Source organism: Poecilia formosa, unplaced genomic scaffold (genome assembly GCF_000485575.1).
Source record: "Poecilia formosa unplaced genomic scaffold, Poecilia_formosa-5.1.2 Scaffold67, whole genome shotgun sequence".
Taxonomy (NCBI): domain Eukaryota; kingdom Metazoa; phylum Chordata; class Actinopteri; order Cyprinodontiformes; family Poeciliidae; genus Poecilia; species Poecilia formosa.
The window spans coordinates 2,376,057-2,396,837 of record NW_006800006.1 but is presented as its reverse complement, the minus strand read 5'-3'; the positions used below and the strand labels follow the sequence as shown (position 1 = coordinate 2,396,837).

General features: G+C 40.3%; 1 protein-coding gene across 1 annotated transcript in view; it reads right to left on the bottom strand.

Moving 5' to 3' along the window:
* Nucleotides 1-5,584: 5,584 nt before the first annotated feature.
* Nucleotides 5,585-20,781, bottom strand: part of LOC103140052 (vertebrate ancient opsin-like) — a 69,306-nt gene continuing 54,109 nt past the window's right edge. Inside the window, exon 3 of the mRNA XM_016672917.1 lies at nucleotides 5,585-5,997. Coding sequence (XP_016528403.1) covers nucleotides 5,656-5,997 — 342 coding nt within the window. The 3' untranslated portion in view covers nucleotides 5,585-5,655. The remainder of the gene's footprint in view (nucleotides 5,998-20,781) is intronic.

Sequence of the window (20,781 nt, the reverse complement as noted above, 5' to 3'; positions counted from 1 at the left end):
GCTTTAGCTTCAGTAGAAGTGACCAATTGAAGCTGGGTATTAATGACCATCTGCTGTCCCGCTGTCCAGTCAACCTTTGTTCCCAGGATTGTCCAGGTCATAGCATGACATGTATTTTTACCCCTTAAAATGTAACTTTTTAATTTTCTGACAAAATGAATTGACAGAAACATATTTTAATTATATCCCGACTCACTGAGTTGAACTTGTACTGGCTGGGAGCAGAAATGATTCCACAAGTTTCTTCATTAAGTTTGTTGCAGCTGACAGAAACGACAAAGACACCGTGATGGGAAGAATTTTCACTTTCTTTAACAGGCGTCAGCAGATAACCCAAAACTCTACCTGAAAATTGTTTTGACTTAATCTGTTTCTGTAAACTCCCCAGTGTTGTTGTGGTTAAAGCCCACGGTCCACCGAGTGCAACGGGAAAAATTAATAGATCCGACAGCTCCGGCACACTGGAACGGGTGAAAAGAATGAATCATCTGACTTCCTCTTGGGATTTCCTGGTACTCTACTCTCAGCTCCGAACATCACTGCCCTGTTGATAACCAAAAATAAGGCATTTCCTCTGACTGGAGTTTTATATTTTCCAGAATCTTCAAAGTTTTGCTATGCCAACAGAAGATTTGCTTCAATGCTTCCAAGCATATTGATTGGATCCCTCCAACTTGATCTGCTTAGTAAGGTTATTTATGTCATTTTTTTGGTCTGAGGGTGCAAATTAAGTCTTTCAACTTAAACATGCTTTTCTTTTAAACAAAAATCCTTAAGTTTTACTTTTTAATTTTCCATTACTGGTTTGTGATGAGAAAATCCAGAAAACAAAACCTGCCCAAACTGTGAAAAAATAATAACTTATATATATGTGTATATTCTACCAAAGGGAATTCAAGTAAACGAGAGAAAGCCCAGACTGTGTTGTGAAGCTAATTTTAAATAGAGAGGAATAGCGCAGGAAGCTAAAGGCCAGGCTTGTCATTTCCTAGAAAAATCTCCTTTTCTCTATCAAATTCACTCCTACAGACCCCTTGTGGTCAGAGTCTACCCCACTGTTATATAGCAAACACATTTGTCGACTGTGAAGGAAAAACAGGCGTTGATAGGACTCAGACAAAAACACTTACAACTTTGTAACAGCACAGCTGACACTTAGTGGAGACCACACAGAAGGAGACAAAGAGGATTCAGAGGAAACTTACCCTTCATCCCCAGGCCTCTGCGCCGTGACCGCCGCCGATTGTGGATGGGGACAAACGCACACCAGCTGCTACTTGTATCTGTACAGCATTTTTAGTCTTCAACTCGCCTCAACTCACAGTTTCCATAGTAACGGGCTGGGAGGAATTGAAGACTGAAAATGACATACAGGACGTTCGGTGTTCCCCCCGCTCGTTGCCGTCTCGTTCGAGCTGCTTTGAGGTCGATGGCGTTTGGACTCCAGTGTCTCTCTAAGGTCAATCAGTGAGTCAGCTGACAAGCTAACAGTGACAAACAGTGTCATCCCAAAGGGAAACAATTACTGTGTCTTTTTTCTTTTTTCCAACTTTCCGTCTGTACAATAATAAAACTCTTGACTGTAACTGAGGAGAAAGTTTACACTTCAAATGGCTTCGGAGATAAGATTTCCTTTTCCAGCACAGAGGACTGTACATTATTATTATTATTATTATTATTTCTTTTTGGTACAGTATAAATCTCTCTGACAAGGTCTGAAGGGAATATTTTTCTAAACCTTTTTGAGCTTCACTTGGACCACGAAGCGATAATAAAGATTACGTTGAGGAAAATGTTTTATTCGTGGGCTCTGGTGGAGACAATCTCAGTTATCTCCCATTATGTTTTCTCACCGTGATGAACAATATTTCAGAAGGGGAAGAAAACATCTTTAATCATGTGTCTAAACGTATTGGTTGGCACAAAGGGATTTGCTTTACAGAGCAACTTGATAAGGAGGCGTAGAGAGCAAACGGAGCAGGAATTATGAAGGGTAAACTTTGGATAAAAAGGCGCATCCAAAGTCGTTGCAAGAAGTCATTAAACAACAAAAAAAAAAAAAAAAGGAAGCCGTTAGCTGGTGAGGGTGATTCATTTGAGTTTGAATTTTTGCTGTGGTTTTATGTCATCAAGGCTGATAAATTTTGCTTCATAACTTTTTTTTTTTTGTCTCACTGGCAGAAATGGTGTTAAGACTTCTAGTACGGCATAATCTCTAATTAAATGTGTGAAGTCCCTTAGCGAGTTATAAAAGTCATCTGTGCTGACGGGATAAGAAAATCTACATTTAACTGTGTAAAATAAATGGCTAAAATGAATAACTACAAACTCTTTCGGTGGGGATTTTTGATCAGCTGTCTGCACAGAAAGGGTGTGACAATACCTCCAATAACCCCATCTATGTTGCAGGATTTAACCACAGCAGCAGTCAGATGGTGTCTGCATTTTTCTGCTGATGTTCTGTTTATGTCCCATAAAAAAAAGACAATCTGTGAAGCTGTGAACACCCATCCAACCTTTTCACATTTTATCACATCACAACAAGAAACTCCAGAGTATTTTATTTAGAAGGCAAGGGAAAGACCAACGAGTTCTGCATCATTTTAAAAGCTGAGGAATGTAACTTTTATAAAAATGTGTTAAACCTGTCACCATGATGTGTTGGTCCAATGCTAGAGAGATAATCTGTTATAAAATTGCTCTCCACCTATAATAAGAAACTCTGTAATAAGGAAGAAGCTGTAGCTTAGCAGGAGGAGAGTGTGAGTGGGGTGTAAACAAACATGACTAACAGCACTAAGACCCGCCCCCTGGCTCTGATTGGTTGTTTCTATAGTTAGCACTGGGAGAAGAAGCTGTTAGCGGTACACTCTTTGTTTAAAACGGTTTTAAAAACAGTGAATTCAAACGGGCAAACATGGCGCTGTTTGGTGTTTTACATTTTCTGCACGTCGTTCAGTGGCAGTGTTACAGCGCCACCGATTGGCCTGGCATACCTACTGCAGCATTTACTGCGTCTACCCGTGTTGTGGACTTTGTTTACAAAAGTTCATTTCCGTGTGGACAGGGCTGATGACCTCACCTATATGTGCCCCATCAATACTTTGTAGCCAGCCTTTGGAAATCTGATTTGCTCTGAACTGGACTGTATTTTTGCCTATATTTTGTCCTGAACACACTTGTGTGTTTAGACCAAAGCTGTCAAGCTCCAGTCTTCAACAGCCAGCGTCCTGCAGCTTTAAGTTGCGTCCTTGTTCCAACACAGCTGATTTCAATGGCTAAATGACTTAATCAACATGTCATCAACTTCTCTACCAGCCTGGTATTGAGCCAATCATTTGGGTGACATCTAAAATTTATAGGACGCAAACCCTTGAGACCCGACTTTGGACGCCACTGTCTTAAACAACTTCAATACAGAATCCAGCACAAGAATCCAGAGGAAAAAAAGAAAAAGATCAAACAATAAGCAAAACTAAATTGAGGATTGCCCAACCTGACCAGAGTGTTCTCATTAGTCCTCTGCAGCATGTGGACTCTGTGCATGAGGCGATAAACATCAGTTGTTGTAATTTAGCTTGTTAATCAAAATTTGAAAACTGATACATTAACCAACATTTATTTGTTAAAATTCATTTAATCCCACAAGATTCCCAGAACTCTCAAGGTTCTGACCTCATTCAACTATTTAGGGAATTTTTCTACAGCTACACAGCAGGTTAAGAGCTCTTCACGTGAAGTTTTTTTTTTAAAGCCCTGACATTGAAAACATGTTTTGAAGTCCGCTGAGAAAAACAGCTGGAATAGTTGAAATTACTGAGAGACCCTGGAGAACAGAAAAAAAAAATGTATTCATTTATCCTGTGAGCACAAAGGTGCCACATCAACAATTATCAGTAATAATAATAATATATTTTCATGAAGGAACAGACTGACAAGTGAGACCAAATTAAAAGTAACTGGAGTCCTGCTTCAACAACTTCTGCCCAAAGCTCCCTTTTTTTTCCCCATTTATCTTTGCGGCATGGCTGCAGGAGCATTCTTATTAATAAGTCAACGAGGGTCAGTAAATCCGATTTATATTCATCACATCTTTTCCTCAAAATACATTAATTTAATTTTCAGTGAGGAGATTCTTGGATCTGCCTCGGCCATTGTTTTCTGACCTCCAAACTCCCTGCTGGATAAGTGAAGTCTGGCAGAATTATGGAACAAAAACAGGCTTGTTTTCATTGCTCACCGGATCTAATTAAATAACAAACAAAAAAAAAGAACAAGAAGTGCATAAAATTATGTGACATTGCTTTTATGGTCGGCTGTGATTGAATATTTCTACTCAAAGTCTTTGTGTTTCCCATTCGGTGTGTGCATGCAGCTGGTTTCTGATCAGACGTGCCGCCGGAGAAAATATCTGATGTTGGAATTCCTCTTCCAGCTCTTTCTGTTGCTTTGGCTTTCATCTCGTCACCCTACGGCCCCTCGGTCATGAAACAATAAGCCAGGCCGAGACCGACTTGTTTATTTGCTTCTAGAAGCCAGTAATTTGTGTATTCACGTCAACTTTTAACAAAGTTCTGGTTTTGCCCTTCGACCCAACATCATTTTAGTTGTTTGTCTCATAATAATGGTGTACTTTTCATATTTCTAAGTGATATTCACACTTCATTTCTCCCAGTAGTTATGGTTTGCATTATTAAAATAGATATTAATTACATTGATAAAAGTAAGCATTCTGAAAGTTGATGTGTCTTTACAGCATTTGCAAAGCTAATGCATGAGAAAGTTTGGGAACCCCTGTGATGTAGCCGAATAATAGAAAGTTAACTTTCTATTTTAAGAGGACGTCTGACGAGATGGACTGAGGCAGAGTGTGAATTTAACCGTCAACACTTTGGATAATGAGTCCTTTCATGACACGGCGCACAGCCAGAACGTTCTGACCAGAAGTTCAAACCATGAATTTGGTGGAATGACAGGAAGGGCGTCCAGACATCGACAGCAAAATGTATAGAGTAGATTTGTTCAAAGTGACCTGGGATTTATGGAAATGGGAAGATTATTGTTTGATTAATAGGAATGCATCGATCCACGTTTTTCACATCCGATACTGATATCAGTATCTGAGGTTTAGTATTGGCCGATACCGATCCGATACAGAAAAACTGCTGAATTGACTGATAATTTTCCTTCCCCCTCCAACACAGACATAAATGTAATGAATTACAAATTAATTAGATAACTGCACCAGAACAGCACATATAAATGTACCAATCGTTTCACAAGTTTGGTCAAACATGTAAAAACAACTTTAATCTATTCAGTTGGTGCAATTAGGAGTAGAACAGCCAATATAGAAGTATAGAATTAGAGTGAACAGATCTGTCCTTAAGGACCGGATACATCGTCACGATACCCAATCTAATTTTTTTTTTCCAATATCCGATACAGATATAAATAATATAGTTTTTATCGCCATCATATCCCAAATTATTGGACTGAGATTCTTCAAGGTTGTATTTTCAGTACATTTTATTTTAACCAAATAAGAAATAACAAAGCAGCAGCTTTTTATCTTATTTGCTCACATAGGAATGTAAATTATTCTGTATGTAAATTTGAAAAAGTTCCTTACAGAAACACAAAGCGGATGTTAAATCAAAACCCCTTGAAAACTTTAGAGAAACCTGCTGTAAGCGTTTCAAACCAAGACTCAAAAACAACAAGTGACCTCAACTCGAATCCTCGCTCTCTGCTTCCTCTCACCTGTTTATTCATGAAGACGTAGATGACCGGGTTGACGACGGTGCTCGTCTTGGCCAGGACCGAGGGGATGATGCTCGCCTCGGGTGTGACCAGGCCGGGCGGCCCGAAGGTGGCCAGCAGAGCCATGATCCCGTACGGCATCCAGCAGAGCAGGTAGAAGATCACCATGATCACCACCATGAACAGGACGCGCTGCTCACGCTTCCTGCTCAGCGACGCGTTGATCCCGCTCACCTGCAGAGAGGAGAGAAGAGGAATCAAGAGACTCCCGGGATGACGCGATCCATTCTGATGTTCGGGTTTTCGATGGCTGGATGTCTGCCGCTTGTCAGAGCTGATGCAAGAAAGACAAAAAAGCCAATCGGAAACACTGACGCGAGAAGGAAGAGGTTTGTGAGGAGGATTAAAAAAAAGAGAAAGAGGAGAATCCAAAGGAATGAGATGTCAATAAAAACTGAAGGAGGATGACCTGAGAGTTAGAGAAAATACTTTTTACCCTTTTTATTTGAATGTGTCTGACAAAAAATAAGATGCTTTCAGAGCTTAGCTGAAAATCAACACTTACTATATAATAAAAACTAACAGCTTCCTTGTTTTGTTCAGTCGATGTTGTAACTTTTTATTTCCTGCTAGTCTTCCTGCTGCCAGCGAACGGAGATGAATCAGAATCAACAACAAAGCAAAAAAAGAATCAGAAGTTACATCGTGTATGTGAGGAACAGATCTGTGAAACAAGGTTTTACTATTAAAAAAAAAGAAGAGCAAAATGATTATCGAGTTGCAATTGCAAAGTGAACGCAGCCCTTCACCTTGTTTTAAAAAAGGTCGCCAACATTTCCAAGTACTGAATGTTCCAGGACAGACCGAAGGTGAATTTAGCCTTCCTGTTTTCTGCCTGAGTCTCTCTCTCTCTGTCCTGATTCAATAAAGGAATCAGGGGTATGACTGCCGTCCTGTCTTCATACTGAAACAACCAAGTATGAAACGATGAAAACTAACAAAGTACGAGGTCACTCAGGATGGAAAAGGTCAGACAAATTCACACTTTCTGTTGATCTGCCTGAACGAAACAACCGACATGCCTTATTATGTGCTACAGTTTTCTTTTCATAGCTACTCACACTTTGATTCTTCCTCAAAGTGAAGGAAGAATCAAAGTGTTAACATGTAACTGAATGAAATGTACATGGAATGAAACCAGATATGTTTTAACGATAATAATAGCTGTTATATTACGTTAGCTCAATAAAGCTGGAAACAACTTCATTCAACGTTGTGACTCTGGAACCAATCCCTATAAGTGTGTCCTTCCCCAGAGTCGATCAGGATGAGCTTAGTGCTCGAGCTGTTAAGTTGGATATTGCCACTTCTCACAGGAAGGGATGTCATTTTGCATTAAACAGACATACGGTGCCCGTATGTGTGTGTGTGTGTGTGTGTGTGTGTGTGTGTGTGTGTGTGCGATTAACTGAAACACAGCATTTAACCTGCTAAGTGAGAGCTGAGGTTTCCGCTGGAGGTAAACGATGACGGTGAAATGTTCCAGTCTAGACATTAGAGGATAAAGAGCTTCACAAATACACCTGGTGAAACATTACTGTGAAATGATGAAACATGTTTTCAATAAACACAGATAGACATGTTTAACTCAATCACCAAAATTCGTTGACTTTTTTTGGCTTGATTTTTAAACTAGTTCTGTTTTTTTACAAGTTTTTTTGGCTTTCTAAGCTAATTAATTATTTTAACTCATGTCTACTGTTATTTTTGTCTCCTTTTAACGACTCTTACTAATTATTTTGTTCTTGCTGTGCAGTCCTTTGGTGCAACCCGATTGTTGTAAATTGCAGTAGAAATAAAGTTGACATTGCTAGTTCAAAAATATAAAAGGTACACTTAAATTTAGCTTTGTCAGCAGAACAGAGCTTTCTAACAGGATTATGCTAAATGGATATGTAGCTGCTTGCTCACATAAAAAGACGGAGTGAGCACTCTCCTGTTCACCAGAGATCCTCTATGCGGGAAAGAAATTAGATTATTTTTGAAAAGCCGATTTGTTTTATCACTAAACTAAGTGAGACATTACATAGTTTAATGTAATGTCTCAGTATCCATCCCACAGATGGATACTAGAAATCCTTTGTTCCTGTCAATTGTGATTTTCCACTTGCAGCTAATGGAAAACATAACATTTAAAATAGAAATGTGGGCTTGATGTGAAGTGCTTAAAGCCTTAATGGTTGTTATTTTCAAAAGGTTCTTTTAATCTGACAAACAAAACTTATTCAAATTGATTGGATATGAATACAAGTAAAACGTGACGCGCCATGGCAAAGCTGGGTACAAGTCATTAGAGCGGAAATGAAAAAAATAAGTTTAAATTTCTGAGAAATTTTTAATTTTTTCTTTTTCTTTTTTTTTTTGCTAAATGTGCTAGTTGAAGTCATGAGGAAACGGTTTTAAACTGGAGTTTTTCCTCACCAGACTGAAAAACATGAGCTGAAGCTGCCAAAAATAAAACCTTACCACATAAACCACGGCGTGAAACACTTCCACTCAGAAACACTTTCCCCTCGGCACAATTAGAGCTTCTATCCATCAGTGTCACTGACCGATGGCCGGCTCTGCCACTTTGTTTCTTAGTCAATATGACAGAGGTCATGACCTCCAAGAAGAGCTCCAGCTGTGGCAGCCTTTGTTTTATGTCATTTCACCGAAGTTTGCGACTCTGGTTCTACGAAACATTCCGACACCCAAAGAGAAACAAAAATACGAGTCGCAGGAAAGACACATGACCGTTTCATCTGAGAAAACAAAGGAATCGAAAGTAAAACCAGTTCCCAAAGCCAGTAGCACCATGTATGTAGCTCGTCATTCTTTTAGCATTCATACCCAGAGCTGGGCTTTCATCAGACAGGTGTGTTTGTACTTCTTGAACAGCGAGTCCCTGCGCAAATAAACGCTCCTCCATAGTGGCAGACTAATCAAACTTTTCCGGGGACTGACAGCCACTTCACATGTTTCTCATTTGCCCCCCCAAGAGTCTTCAATAACCTTCTCAAGTGGAGATTTTTTTTTTCTTCAGGAAGATTTTTGTGCAGAACTTCAAACTCTCAAGTGTTTACTTTCTCTGAATAGGTTTGTGGAAAGGTTGCTAGATTAGTCGCTTTTACAAACGATGGGTTTATAAAGGTTGGATCCGGGGGATTGGAAGCAAGAAGATTTTGCCGTGACGGTCGGAGCTTACATACGAATGGTGAGTTTTTGGTAACTTGTTTTTGGTTTAATGTGGGGAAGACGTTTTACATATTTAAATGTGGCTATGAACTGTCTGTCACCTGTTTTGGGTCCAAAACACAGAGAAAACTGGAATCCTCACAAAAGTAGGAAATTGGACAGTTTTTCCCCCGTTCATTTCACCATAAAAACTGGTGTAAAAAACGTTTTGTTCCATTTTCAGCAAGTTCCTAAGTCTTGCTGAAAGGTTCCATGTAACTTGGTCTCATCTCATTTCAAAATATTGGCACTAAAAGCTAGACCAAAAATATTTTGGTGGGCATTTATTGTATTGTTTCATTTATCGTAAAAAAATGTCTTATCTGTGATAAGAAATTAGATGTATTGTTGTCAGTATAAATTTGAAACATAAAAATTGACAGTATTATTGGAAATATAATTTTTGCCATTTTCTCCGCTGTTTGTTCCACGAGAGCGTCAATAAAATTAAGTTTTTAAGTATTTGGTGACCTGATGGAGCCTATTTCAAATGGGAATGTTTTTAAAGAACAATGCTGTGCCATACAGACGTAGCCAAAAAAACGATTACTTTTTTCTTTTTTATCACAATCTATATATAAGACCTCAAAATATTGTGACAGAATTCCAAGTCCATATCGCCAACTTCTACTCAAAGCAGCACACAATTATTCAATAAACACATTCTTACACGCTCTAAAGAATCAAACAAACTTCAATGTCAGGTCAAGGATAAAGCTTTGTGGGTTTGCAGAGCCATCCAAACTGATAAAATATAAAATTAGAGCATTATTACTCAATTATAGATCTAAATGATGCTGAAGGTTTCAGCTGCTGTTTATAGCGGATTATATTGAACGAATTATTTCTTTTCTCTCTGTCAGTTTACCTTGCGGACACAGGCAAATGGCATCAACGCTCCGCTGAGCAGAGCAGACATGTCTGAATGCCCGGTGAGGCTCAAGTTGAAAATGATAAAAATTGTACAGCTGCCTGATGACGGAGAACAACAGGGAGAAACAAAACGTCTAGACAGCTGAGTGAAGTTCCTCACAAGGACCGATGCTGCAATCAAGGAACCTCAGGTCCTTGATTATTAAGTTGTTTGGCTGTTTTTGTGCACTAAGCTTTAGTCTACTTTAGAAGAAATTTAACATGTCGTATTTTGTCCCTTTATGTGAAAGTTGCTTGTTTTGGAAAAAGAAAAGGAAAAACAGAGTAATGTTCTAAGTTCTGTACACCATCTTGTGCTAAAATATTAATAATAATTTAAAAAATGCAGGCACTCACAACATTGGTTAAATTCTCAGTACTGAAATATACAGCAGTCAACACTTACAAAATAACAGAGAATCTAACAAGGCATCTTACATGCTCTCTCTTAGTAACCAACAGTTGCTGCGTTTCCTTGTCAATATTCCTCTAATGTTGAAAAAAATAAATTCTGCAATTGTGGTTTTTCCATTAACCAAAGAACACAATTAAAATCACATGGGAATAAGTTTGTTGATGCGATAAGTTAATAGCAAACATGCCCTGCCTTCATCCTCCAACTACTTCCTGTCGTCTTCTTCCATGTTTCTACAAGTAGTAACGCCCGGTTTTTGATCAGGTGTCTAGTGTGATGTGAAAAAAAGTGTTTCATTGCAATTTTGTGAAATAAACCTATTTCCATATGGCCAACAAACCCCCCATATTGATTGTGCTATAAAATGAAACTTTGTGACTGGAAAACACATAACACTGCGCCTTTAGAGGGAAAAAATCTAATTTGTAGCTTGAATTTTGCAATTTACTTTCCTCTCATTTGCCGCAGAAAAAACCCTTAGATTTCACTTTTGCTCAGTATGTGCCACAGAAAAGAGCAGCAACACCTTCAAAGGTAAATTTAAGAGAAAACCTGTTGTTTTTAACAGGTTTCTTGAATTATAACTGGACTTGTGAAAGTGTGTGGAAGGTGATATTGACAGATGACAGACTAGCATAGCATTAGCACCTTATCAGTTCATATTGGCCAGCTGTTTACAATCTCCCTATATATTCTACAGCAGTCTTTTAATTCCAAACAAAGGCTGCTAACTTCTTAATTTTGCTTTACTTGCTGCTTGTTATCAGAGATGGTCGCCGTGATTGACATTAAAATAACATTTTCAAAAAAAAAAGAAAAAAGAAATGTGTCAGTCGGTCAAAGCGCAGCGGTTCCTTTGTTAGGTGAAAGAACCGTGAACGCAGCGAGCCCCGGCCGGGTTCCTGCGGCGCGGTTTGAGCGACGTGTGACAGGCCGTCCGTCTGAAAAGGCCCGCATGAAAGCGCTGACGCTGGCAGAGCAGAGCGCAGCGGCGGGGAACACCGCTGGGACCGCGCAAACTGCTGAGTGTGAAGAAGAAGAAGAAGAAGAAGAAGAAAAAGAAGAAGAAGAAGAAGAAGAAGGAAAAAAGGAAAACTCAAAAACGTGTGCCCACGTCACGGCATCGACGGACAAATTGTCGTCGTAAAAGCGAGACGGACTGGATAAGAAATAGTGAGATGAGGTGTGCTGTCAGAAACTAAACTTCAAAATGATTTCCTCCGAAAGACGAAAACGTTCTCGGTTCCGAATGGATCAAATACGGACAAATGATGTCGACTTTTTCCATTAGGAGTGAAGGTGATGGACCACTAAGGAGAGCGGCGAAACTTTTTTTTTTCGGCCCCGGTGGTTCGATTTTCTGTTGGAGGGGCGTCTCTCTCTCTCTCTCTCTCTTACAGATGTCAATGAAGCTGACATTAACAGCCTGCTTTCAGTACGCGTCAGCCTGGCTGCTCCTCGGCGCAGAAAGACGGTCCTTCTGTGGTCCTGTGCTGTCACACGGAGACGCGCTGCAGAAATGTCCTGTCTGTGGGCAAAGCCATCTATTCTAATCACAGCTTGTCACGCGCAGAAAGAAAGAATAATGGCGTGTGAAGTGAGGGAGGCGCGTGACACTGTGTGGCTCCAGAGCTTCTGACAGCGACGCCACGCGACGCTGCGAGGCGCTCAGGCTGACCACGCTGAACGTAAAGAAGAGGACACTGCACGAGGAAATACACCATACAACATACATACTGACAAGTACTAAGTTGTTGTTTTGAGTATATAATTAAATCGCTTCAGCTCATTATTTGGCTCCAACTGCAGAAGAACATGATACTACATATTAAGACATCATTTCATGTGAAAAGTTTGTTTTACAGCAAGTAAAAAATAAAAATAAGAATCAGCCATTAGACAAGGAGTAATTTTATCAACACTTTTGCATTATTTCTACCTAATAGAATTTTATTTAAGGTCATCAGAGTGAAGGAGGCTTAATACACTTGTAAATAAATGTAAATAAACACTGTGCTATTGTTCTTCCACTTCCTAATCATTTGCTAATCTGTGTCAGTGCGTCGCATAGTTTGTGGTTTATGAGAAGATAAACTCTGGGAAACTTCAGCCGTGTGAATGCCTTTGTAACCCGCCACACTGCGCAGTTTGAAGGCACTCAGCTCACTGGCATGAAGATGATTACCAAAAACAAAAAGCATAAGTTTGTTTTTTTGTTTTTTTTTCTTTTGGCAGAAAATCAATCAGCAGCGAAGGAAACAGACGAAGAGCCTCATCAGGCAGCAGGTCGCTCCCGCCGCGGCCGCACATCAGAGCCGCGTTCAAGGCGCAGACGGTGGAAGGTCTGGTATGACCGGCGGCGCCGCGCACTGAGTCCAAAGCAAAGCAGCGAGCGCAGCTTTGTAGCCGGGCTCTGGCCTGGGGCTGATTAAAGTTTCAGTAAAGAGCAGGACGGAACGGGACCAATGGGACGCTGGGATCAGATTTAATACGTTTCACTCAAAGCAAAAAAACCTCCATCCCAAGGTTGTGGATGCTTTGTATGACACTTCCTTGTCTGAAGGCAAGTCAGAACTCCTGGAGGTTTGTCAGCGGTGATGGAAAGGTCCAGAGCAGAAAAAATAAATAAATAAATAAAACATAAAAAGAGAGGCAGGAGCCCTGACATCCACCTTATCTATTTTTCAGTTGCTTTCAGAAGAGAATATTTTTTATTTGTTTCATTTTATTTTTTATCGCTCGTTGTTGGCTGACAAGTATTTGCTTGCCTGCACAGTTTGGGAGAGAAGTTGGATAAAGAGAAATCAAATAGTTCTGGGATTCTGGTGTCTTTCAGTTACAATGGAGCTTTATGATAGGAAAATAATAAAAAAAAATACTAGAAGTATGCGAATAAAGTAATAATATTACAAGAATAAGTTTATGTTACGAGAAGTCGTACAAGAACGAAGTCGTAGGATGACAAATATAAAGTTATATTACTACCATACTTTTTTCTTGTAATTGTCATGATCCGTGTTTCTATGTATTTTTTTAGGGTTGCAGCAGAATCACAAGATCCACTGTTTTCTTTTTTTTTTCTTCTTCTAGAGAATCCCTGACTGTGCTTAATGTTTGGTGTTGGCTGTCTTGGAGGGAGAGGGAGGGAGTGCTGAATGAGCAGTAATTTGTTTTCATTAAAAAGCTCACTGTATGGACTAGGGTTGAACCATCTGAGCAAATACATTTTTTTAAGGAAGTCATTTGTGTCAAAGTTAGTAGAAATGCACATCTGAGTCAGCACACAGCTTTGGAACTATAACAATCATGAACTTAGGTGGTGTTGGAAGTTTAATGTGTTTTTCAGGCGCAACCAAGACAATTATGTTGCCTCCAATTCTTATAAAAATGCTCCATATGCCAAATATGATTTAACTGAATACGCCCTGAAATTGGGACTCTTGTCTCTTTAAGAAGCTCCTACTCTTCCTGACATTCCGCCTTCAGAAAGTCATCACAACAATGCCCCTTCATTATGTCGTATCACAAGGCGTTTGATAATTGCTGCTGCCACTAGTCTAGAGGGTCTGTATGGCGGCAGCAGCTCTGCTGGAGACTGTAGCTTTAGGGAGGAGCTTTACGTCAACAGGTGGTGCTTTGCATAACTAGGTGCTTTGGCCGACCTGAATGGTTGCCACGGGAGACTCAAGGATTCCTCAAATGTCCAGGAAAGAATTGGGCAAAACTCCAAGAATGTTTTAGATGAGGAGGCAACATAACATGATGCAAAGCTCAAAAACGTTGGTTTTAATCAATTGTAATTTGGCTTGGCTTTTAACATCTATTCATCATTTTTTATAAAAAATTGATTATTATAAATGTACAGCCACATCACAATACAATTTCCTGTTTTTGCAGGTTTTATTTTATTAAAAAAAAAAAACTATTTTAGTGAACTCAATCAAATCAGCCAAATTAGCCGCTAAGGCAAATTTATACAATCTGCACAATAAAGCAACGTGAGTTCACATAGCAACACGTAAGTTGTTTGGCTAAAGACAACGCAGCGCTAAATGTGTCTGTTGAGAAACTGTGGAAATGCTAACATTGGCTAGCATCATTGTAACCTAGAGTCAGCTAAAAGAGTTAGCAACATCTTTCTACTACGTATAAGGAGACTGGTGCTGATTACCGTAGTACTTTGTGTTTGTGATACGACAAAATGTGACAAAGTGTATGAATACTTTGGCGAGGCAATACATTACATAAATGTTGTTTGGATTCATTCCAGCACACATTATTTCATGTATGAGTTTCAGAATGCATTCACTTATGTTGGCCCGTAATCATCCCAGGAGCCTCAAAACCCATGAATGGGATCAGCTGCTTTTTATATAAATATGGACAAATGGACTATTGGGTTATACTTACATCAATAAGTATAATCAAATAGTCTCATCAGTCGTATTTAGACGAAAACAGCTGAAAATGGGAAAATTTCCCCCTTGATCATTAGTCTCTTATGGAAGCTTCCTGACCTGACATTAGGAGGGAATAATTTAGTAATGGGCCAATTACCGGTATCGATGTATGCCACGGATAAATACTGCAATACAGTTAGACCATGGTATTTTCCCTCAGTTATCTTACAATCAGGATTTTGTACCACAATAAGTCTTTTTGCCATTATAATACTCACCAAAAGTTAGATGATAGAGATTTTTCTTATTTCTTACATGGTGTGTTCGTCTTTTGTTTTTTTTTTTTCTTTTTTTAAGAGAAGCACAGCATGTCAATCTGCATTTCTTAAGAAAGAAAACTCACCTTCAGCATGCTACAATCATACAAAAGAACGGGTCTCCAGGTGAGTCTATAGGTCTGGTGTTGTGTGGTGGAAATAAATCAATACATGTCCGTTTCAGAGACAGCTCCGACAAGAACTCCAGTCGTTACATCCCGTCTTTGTTTCTAAAGACTTTGCCTGCTCTTCAATGAGGCCCCCCCTCCCCCACTTGTTTCCCTTAGACCAGCACCACCTCTCCCAGGTGAGGGGCCGTGTATAAGAACAATTTAAAAGTCTGTAAAGCAAACAGACTTTTTCTGTTCATAAAACTTACACTTTAGACCGCTCAGACTGGGCATGAAAACATTATGTCTTAAACATCTCTAATATGAACATCAAAACAGAAAATTTTCCAAAACCTCTAAGTCCAGATGTGGATCATATTGTAAGCTGTGCCAATATGTAGGATTAATACACGCATATTTACAAATATATGACTTAATTTTTTGCGTTGTTAAATTATTTTTGATATTACACAATTAAGACACATATAAAGCTGCAAGTCCTGATCTAAAATACTATTTTTTGCTGAAATGTCACTAATCTATTTATTAATAGCCTCAACATGTCAGATTGAAAATTCAGTGCCTACTGACCTGCTGTCAACTGAACAAATACACCCCTCTGTCAGAATCAACCAATCAGAACCAGGAGGCGGATCTTATTGCTGTCAATCTACGCTACTGCTAGTTCACAACAGCATAGCCTGCCATGAAAGCTAAGGCTAGATGACGGCGGGTAAACTATTTTCCTGGAACTGTTAGTTGTTTCTCCGCCATTAGCATATTTAGTAGCACATACTTGAGCTTGACTGACAACATTAAGACCCTCCCCCGGGCTTTGGTTGGTTGTTTCTGACTGGGAACTGTACTTTTCTTCAGACAGTAGCAGAAGGAGGAGATCAATCTTTTCACAGATGATCTTTCTCATATTAAACTGTCACAAGGTGACAGGTTTAACAAATGTAAAAAATATATTTTTGTAACTTGGACTTACTGACATGTCATGAAAAAGAGACTGAACCAGACTTATAAAACCCAGTCATCACTATAGCAGTGGATACAAAAAAAAAGCAACAAATAATTACTTATTGGGTCTGAGAATAAAGCCGCCATGTTGGCCGGGTTCTGGTCTGCTGGGCAAACCAGAAACCAGGGAGGTTGAAACTTAAACTACAAGGGACGAAACGAGAGAGACAAATGAAGATGGAGGCGGTGAGGAAGGAGGAATGAAATTGTGAAATAGGGCAAAGAGAGGAAAATGTGCACAGCGGGAAGGAGAGGGAACAGCGGAGCTCAGAGAAACGAGAGGAGGAGTGATGGAAGAGTGGATTTCCCAGAGGGTGAGAGACGGAGGGGGAAACGGCAGGAAGTCCTTGCAGGTGTGTAACCGACTTCTCCTCCTGTGAGTCAAATATTAACATCAAATTAGCATTGAGGTGTCGTGGCAGATAAGCTGTCCCCCCGCCCCCGTTGCCGTCTTCGCGGTTGTCTGGATGGCGTGTTGTCATGAGGGGTCCGGCCCACGCCGCCACCAGCTGGGTTTGGATTTCAGTGTGAGCAGATTTAGCTGACTGCAGAGAAACGCGCAGCAGTCACGGCTACATGGCGGTTCAACCTTAAGAGACAGGGCTGTCATGTAGGCTCTCTTCACTACGCAAGCTGCCACAAATAACCGCCTTGTAACCTTCGAGGGAAACAGACCAGAGCCAAGTGATTTGAGGCAATTAGTATTTACCACACCTGGAGAGGTTTTTTTTTTTTTTTTTGCTGGAATGTGCATGAAGTGCCTGAAAACCCCTTGGGAGAGGTGAAGTGGAGCAGGTTGATGTTAGCTCAACTGGAAAAAAAAGGAGAGTAGAGGCAATTTACTGTACATTCTGTATACCTCCTGCCTTTTACATAAAACTGTTAACTTTTTTCCATGTAAGCTGATCGTGCCTACCGCGCTATGGTAAAACATGGTCACTTATGTGTTTCAGATAATACAATAAATGTCAAGATCAAGACTAAATAGAAGATGAGGATTCAAGTAAAAATGTCCCATTCATTAAAGTAAAATTTTTGGCTCACTTACATGAGCTAAAACAATTTCGGGTCAGTAATTGACACAATTAAAACCCGTCTGACAACATGAAGTAGGCTGTGAGATCTCAAACAGCAAAGAAATTCAAGATGAGAATCATTAACATCAACATCAGGAAAGGGTTACAGGAGTGTCTTCACACCTGGCAGTCCGGTAGACTCGGTTCGATTCGGGTCCAAAAATTACCAAAATTTCATTTTCAGCTGGTCAGATTCACTTCTACACTGCAGTGTGAAATGAACAAAAACACTTCAATAAACCTGTTCCCCTTCTTGCCTGTGGTGGCGCTGCAGCAAGAACCATTGGAGGAAAAAAGAAGACAAGAGCGCAACTTCCTTCTTCAGAAAATGTGAAGGAAAATGGAGTGGTGTCAGATTTTAGCAGCTGTAGGATTTCTTTTTCGTCTTTGGTAAAAGATGACAGACTACTTCACCCACTGGCACTAGACTCACGCGTATGTTTTGGTTGTATTTACCCAGAATGCTCTGTGCTATAGACCGGTTCCTGCTTTTGGAGAGGTCTACAGTCCAATTGGCATTCCTCCCAAAAACATTTTGGGAAAATAGTCTTTGCACTAATGAAACAAAGGAAGAAACTTTTGGAAGATGTGTGTCGTCTTACATCTAGTGTAAAACTAAACACCTTTCAAAAAAGTACTTGGAAGGACAAGTTGTAATAGTGTCAGTTAGATGGTTTGCTGTTTAGGGTGACAAAAAGCAAAAAATCCATAAGGGAGCCAAAACCTTTCCACAGCACTGAAATTGACATGCTATGATCCAAAGTTTTATTTTAAAAAAGGAGCAAAGCACACGCACTTCTGCGCTTTGTTCAGTTTTAGCTTCTCACGCCACAACTCTTCAGCAGCTTTCCCTTATCGAAAAACATGTTTCCTCATAACTTACGGTCTTTTTTTTTGCTTTTTTCTTCCAATAATTTATTAAACAGATGCATGTGCTTCTGTCAAAATACCCCCCACTCCCAACCCCCAGCTACTGACTGACAGCCGGAGCTTTTTAAGACCTGCAGCACTGGAATTATAAACGTAATGTAACTCATTTTTGTTTCAGGCGTCTGTATGACAGCTGGAGATTTAAGCTAAAGCTAAAAAAGTAAATCTCTGTTGAGAAACTGTATCTGTGTGTGATTAGTTATTCCAGGCCTTTGGTGGGACTTGAGACGGCCGAAACGTCACCGCGATATCAAAGCTAAAGTCGAATGCTGGCAGCCGAACATGAGTGCCTCGGAAAGCTACACGCTCACCGATCTAATCACACTTTTCACCCTTCCATCATCTTCTTCCCTCACTCTGCCAGAGGGGCGGCAGAGGGGGAAGTGCAGTAGCGGAGACGGGGCATTCAGCCAACGCAGAGAGTCACATGAAAACACATTAGTGATTATGAGGCTGACATTTGTCTGAAATTACTTAGCAGAAGGGAGCCTGATGGGGGTACATGGCGTTAATCATCTGAACACAACTGCAACTGGATGGTGTTTTGTGGGGTGAGATCCGTGAACAATTGGTGAAATAATTTGATCTCCTGTGGTATTTTGCGAGTTTGCCGACTTACAAAAAAGTTTCTTGTTAGTTTTCCTGTGAACCCATGTGGCACCAAGAGCAAATCAATGGCTGCTACGCCTGATTTCAGCTTCCTACAGTACAGTGCAGTGTCTTGCCAATTTATTAATGCCCCCTTAACATTTGAACTTCATTGAATTTTATGTGGCAGACCGACTTAAAGTAGTGCATAATTAAGTGACACCTGGCTTTGAAACAAAAAAAGTGTAGAGAGGATTTGTATTCAGGCCTGCAGAGTCAAAACTTAGTGGAACAATCTTTTCCTGCAGTTACAGTTGCTCATCTAGAGAATTTTTGTCTCCATTCTTTGCAAAAAAGTATTTCTTAGCTCTGTCAGGCTTGCTGGAGGGCATCTGTTAACAATTAAGTCCTCACTTTGATTTATCTCTGAACTTTGGGTGGAACATGGGTAGGATTTGATCCAAACCCTGAGTCTTGGCACTTCTACCAGGATCTGTTCTTGTCAAACATTTATCTCCATTTATCTTCCGTACCTTTGCTGAAGAAAATCATCCCCACAATCATCACAACCACCAGATTTTATAGTGGCAGTAGTTTGCTGAAAGTCAAGCAGCGTCATTTTCCCCCACACGTTAAGACTTGCATTAAGACCTGCTGAGTAAATCCCAGCCTCATGTCATCAGAGCACCTTCTTCTATAAGTAATAGCTCTAATATGTGGCTTACGGCAAACTGCACAGAGAAACTCTTATGTTCTCTTTATTTCAACAACTTTCTTCCTTCAACAATGTCTCTTGTCAGAAGTAAATCCACATCTGTAGAGTGCAGGACTAATTTGTCCTGTCAACAGGTGAGCTATGAGTCTCTGCAGCTCCTCCAGAGTTCCCATAGCCCTCCTTAGCTGCTTCTCTGGGCCTTTTCACAAAACACTTTCAAGGATGCACAACCTTATTTCTTCTTTGTCTGGTGTGTAGGGACCACCCCCCCATGAACTAGGAGGATCTGAAGCCAATAGAAACCCCAAACAGACAACGGGAGCAAGTGTGTTGGTCAGACAAGACAATGATTGAGCCCTTTGACGTCAGTCTGACCTGCCATGTTTGGATTAAGGAAAATGCTGAATGTGACTCAAGCAACACCATCCATGTAGTGAAGCATAGAGGTGGTAAACCTTGGGGTCAGTTAAGCCCCTAAATGTGGCCAAGGAAAAACTTGCCTTAGAGAGATGAGTAGAACAGTCCAAACACATTGTTCCCTTCCATAAAACTAAGAATTCCCACATCAGTACCTCTACTGCGTCTCCAGTAGAGCAGTATTATTAAGTAACTAGGAAGAGGCCATCTACCATGAAATCTTGGAAAGAACTTCTTTCATCTCTGCCAGAACAAACCAATGCCCAAAAACATTCAACGTACTTTTGGAGTAGTTCAGAAAAAGCACATTAAGGCCATGGGGCAGCCTCACCAGTCTCCAGATCTCAAACATTTCATGCTAAACATCTACTAAAACTTTAAGTTGCCAAGGGGCAACTATGACACCTAAAGAAAACCTGATGACCAGCGGGCAGCAGTGGCTCAGGGGCAAAGCAAGCGACCCACGTACAAGTCTTCTACAGGGACGTCACAGGTTGTTCACCTTTGCTGTATGTCTTCCTTCTCTCTCCCAACCCACTTTCCTGTCAATCCACTGTCAAGTAAAAGACACCAGAGTTGAAAAAAATCATAAAAAAGAAAATCCCGATGATCAACTGCAAAAAAAGTTAAAGATGTCTTTGATCAAAACAGACATGCTCCTGGCTCTAAAAACCAAAGCACATAACTAACATCCGAATCAGAAATGCAACAAAGACAATTCGAGAATGCAAAGAGGTTGAAAAGACGTAGATGCAGCACTTTCGACCGTCATGTTTTGCCTCAGCTCTGCGGCTCCTGATTGGGACCGGGCATTCTGCCCGCTAAGTTGTCGACCGCTA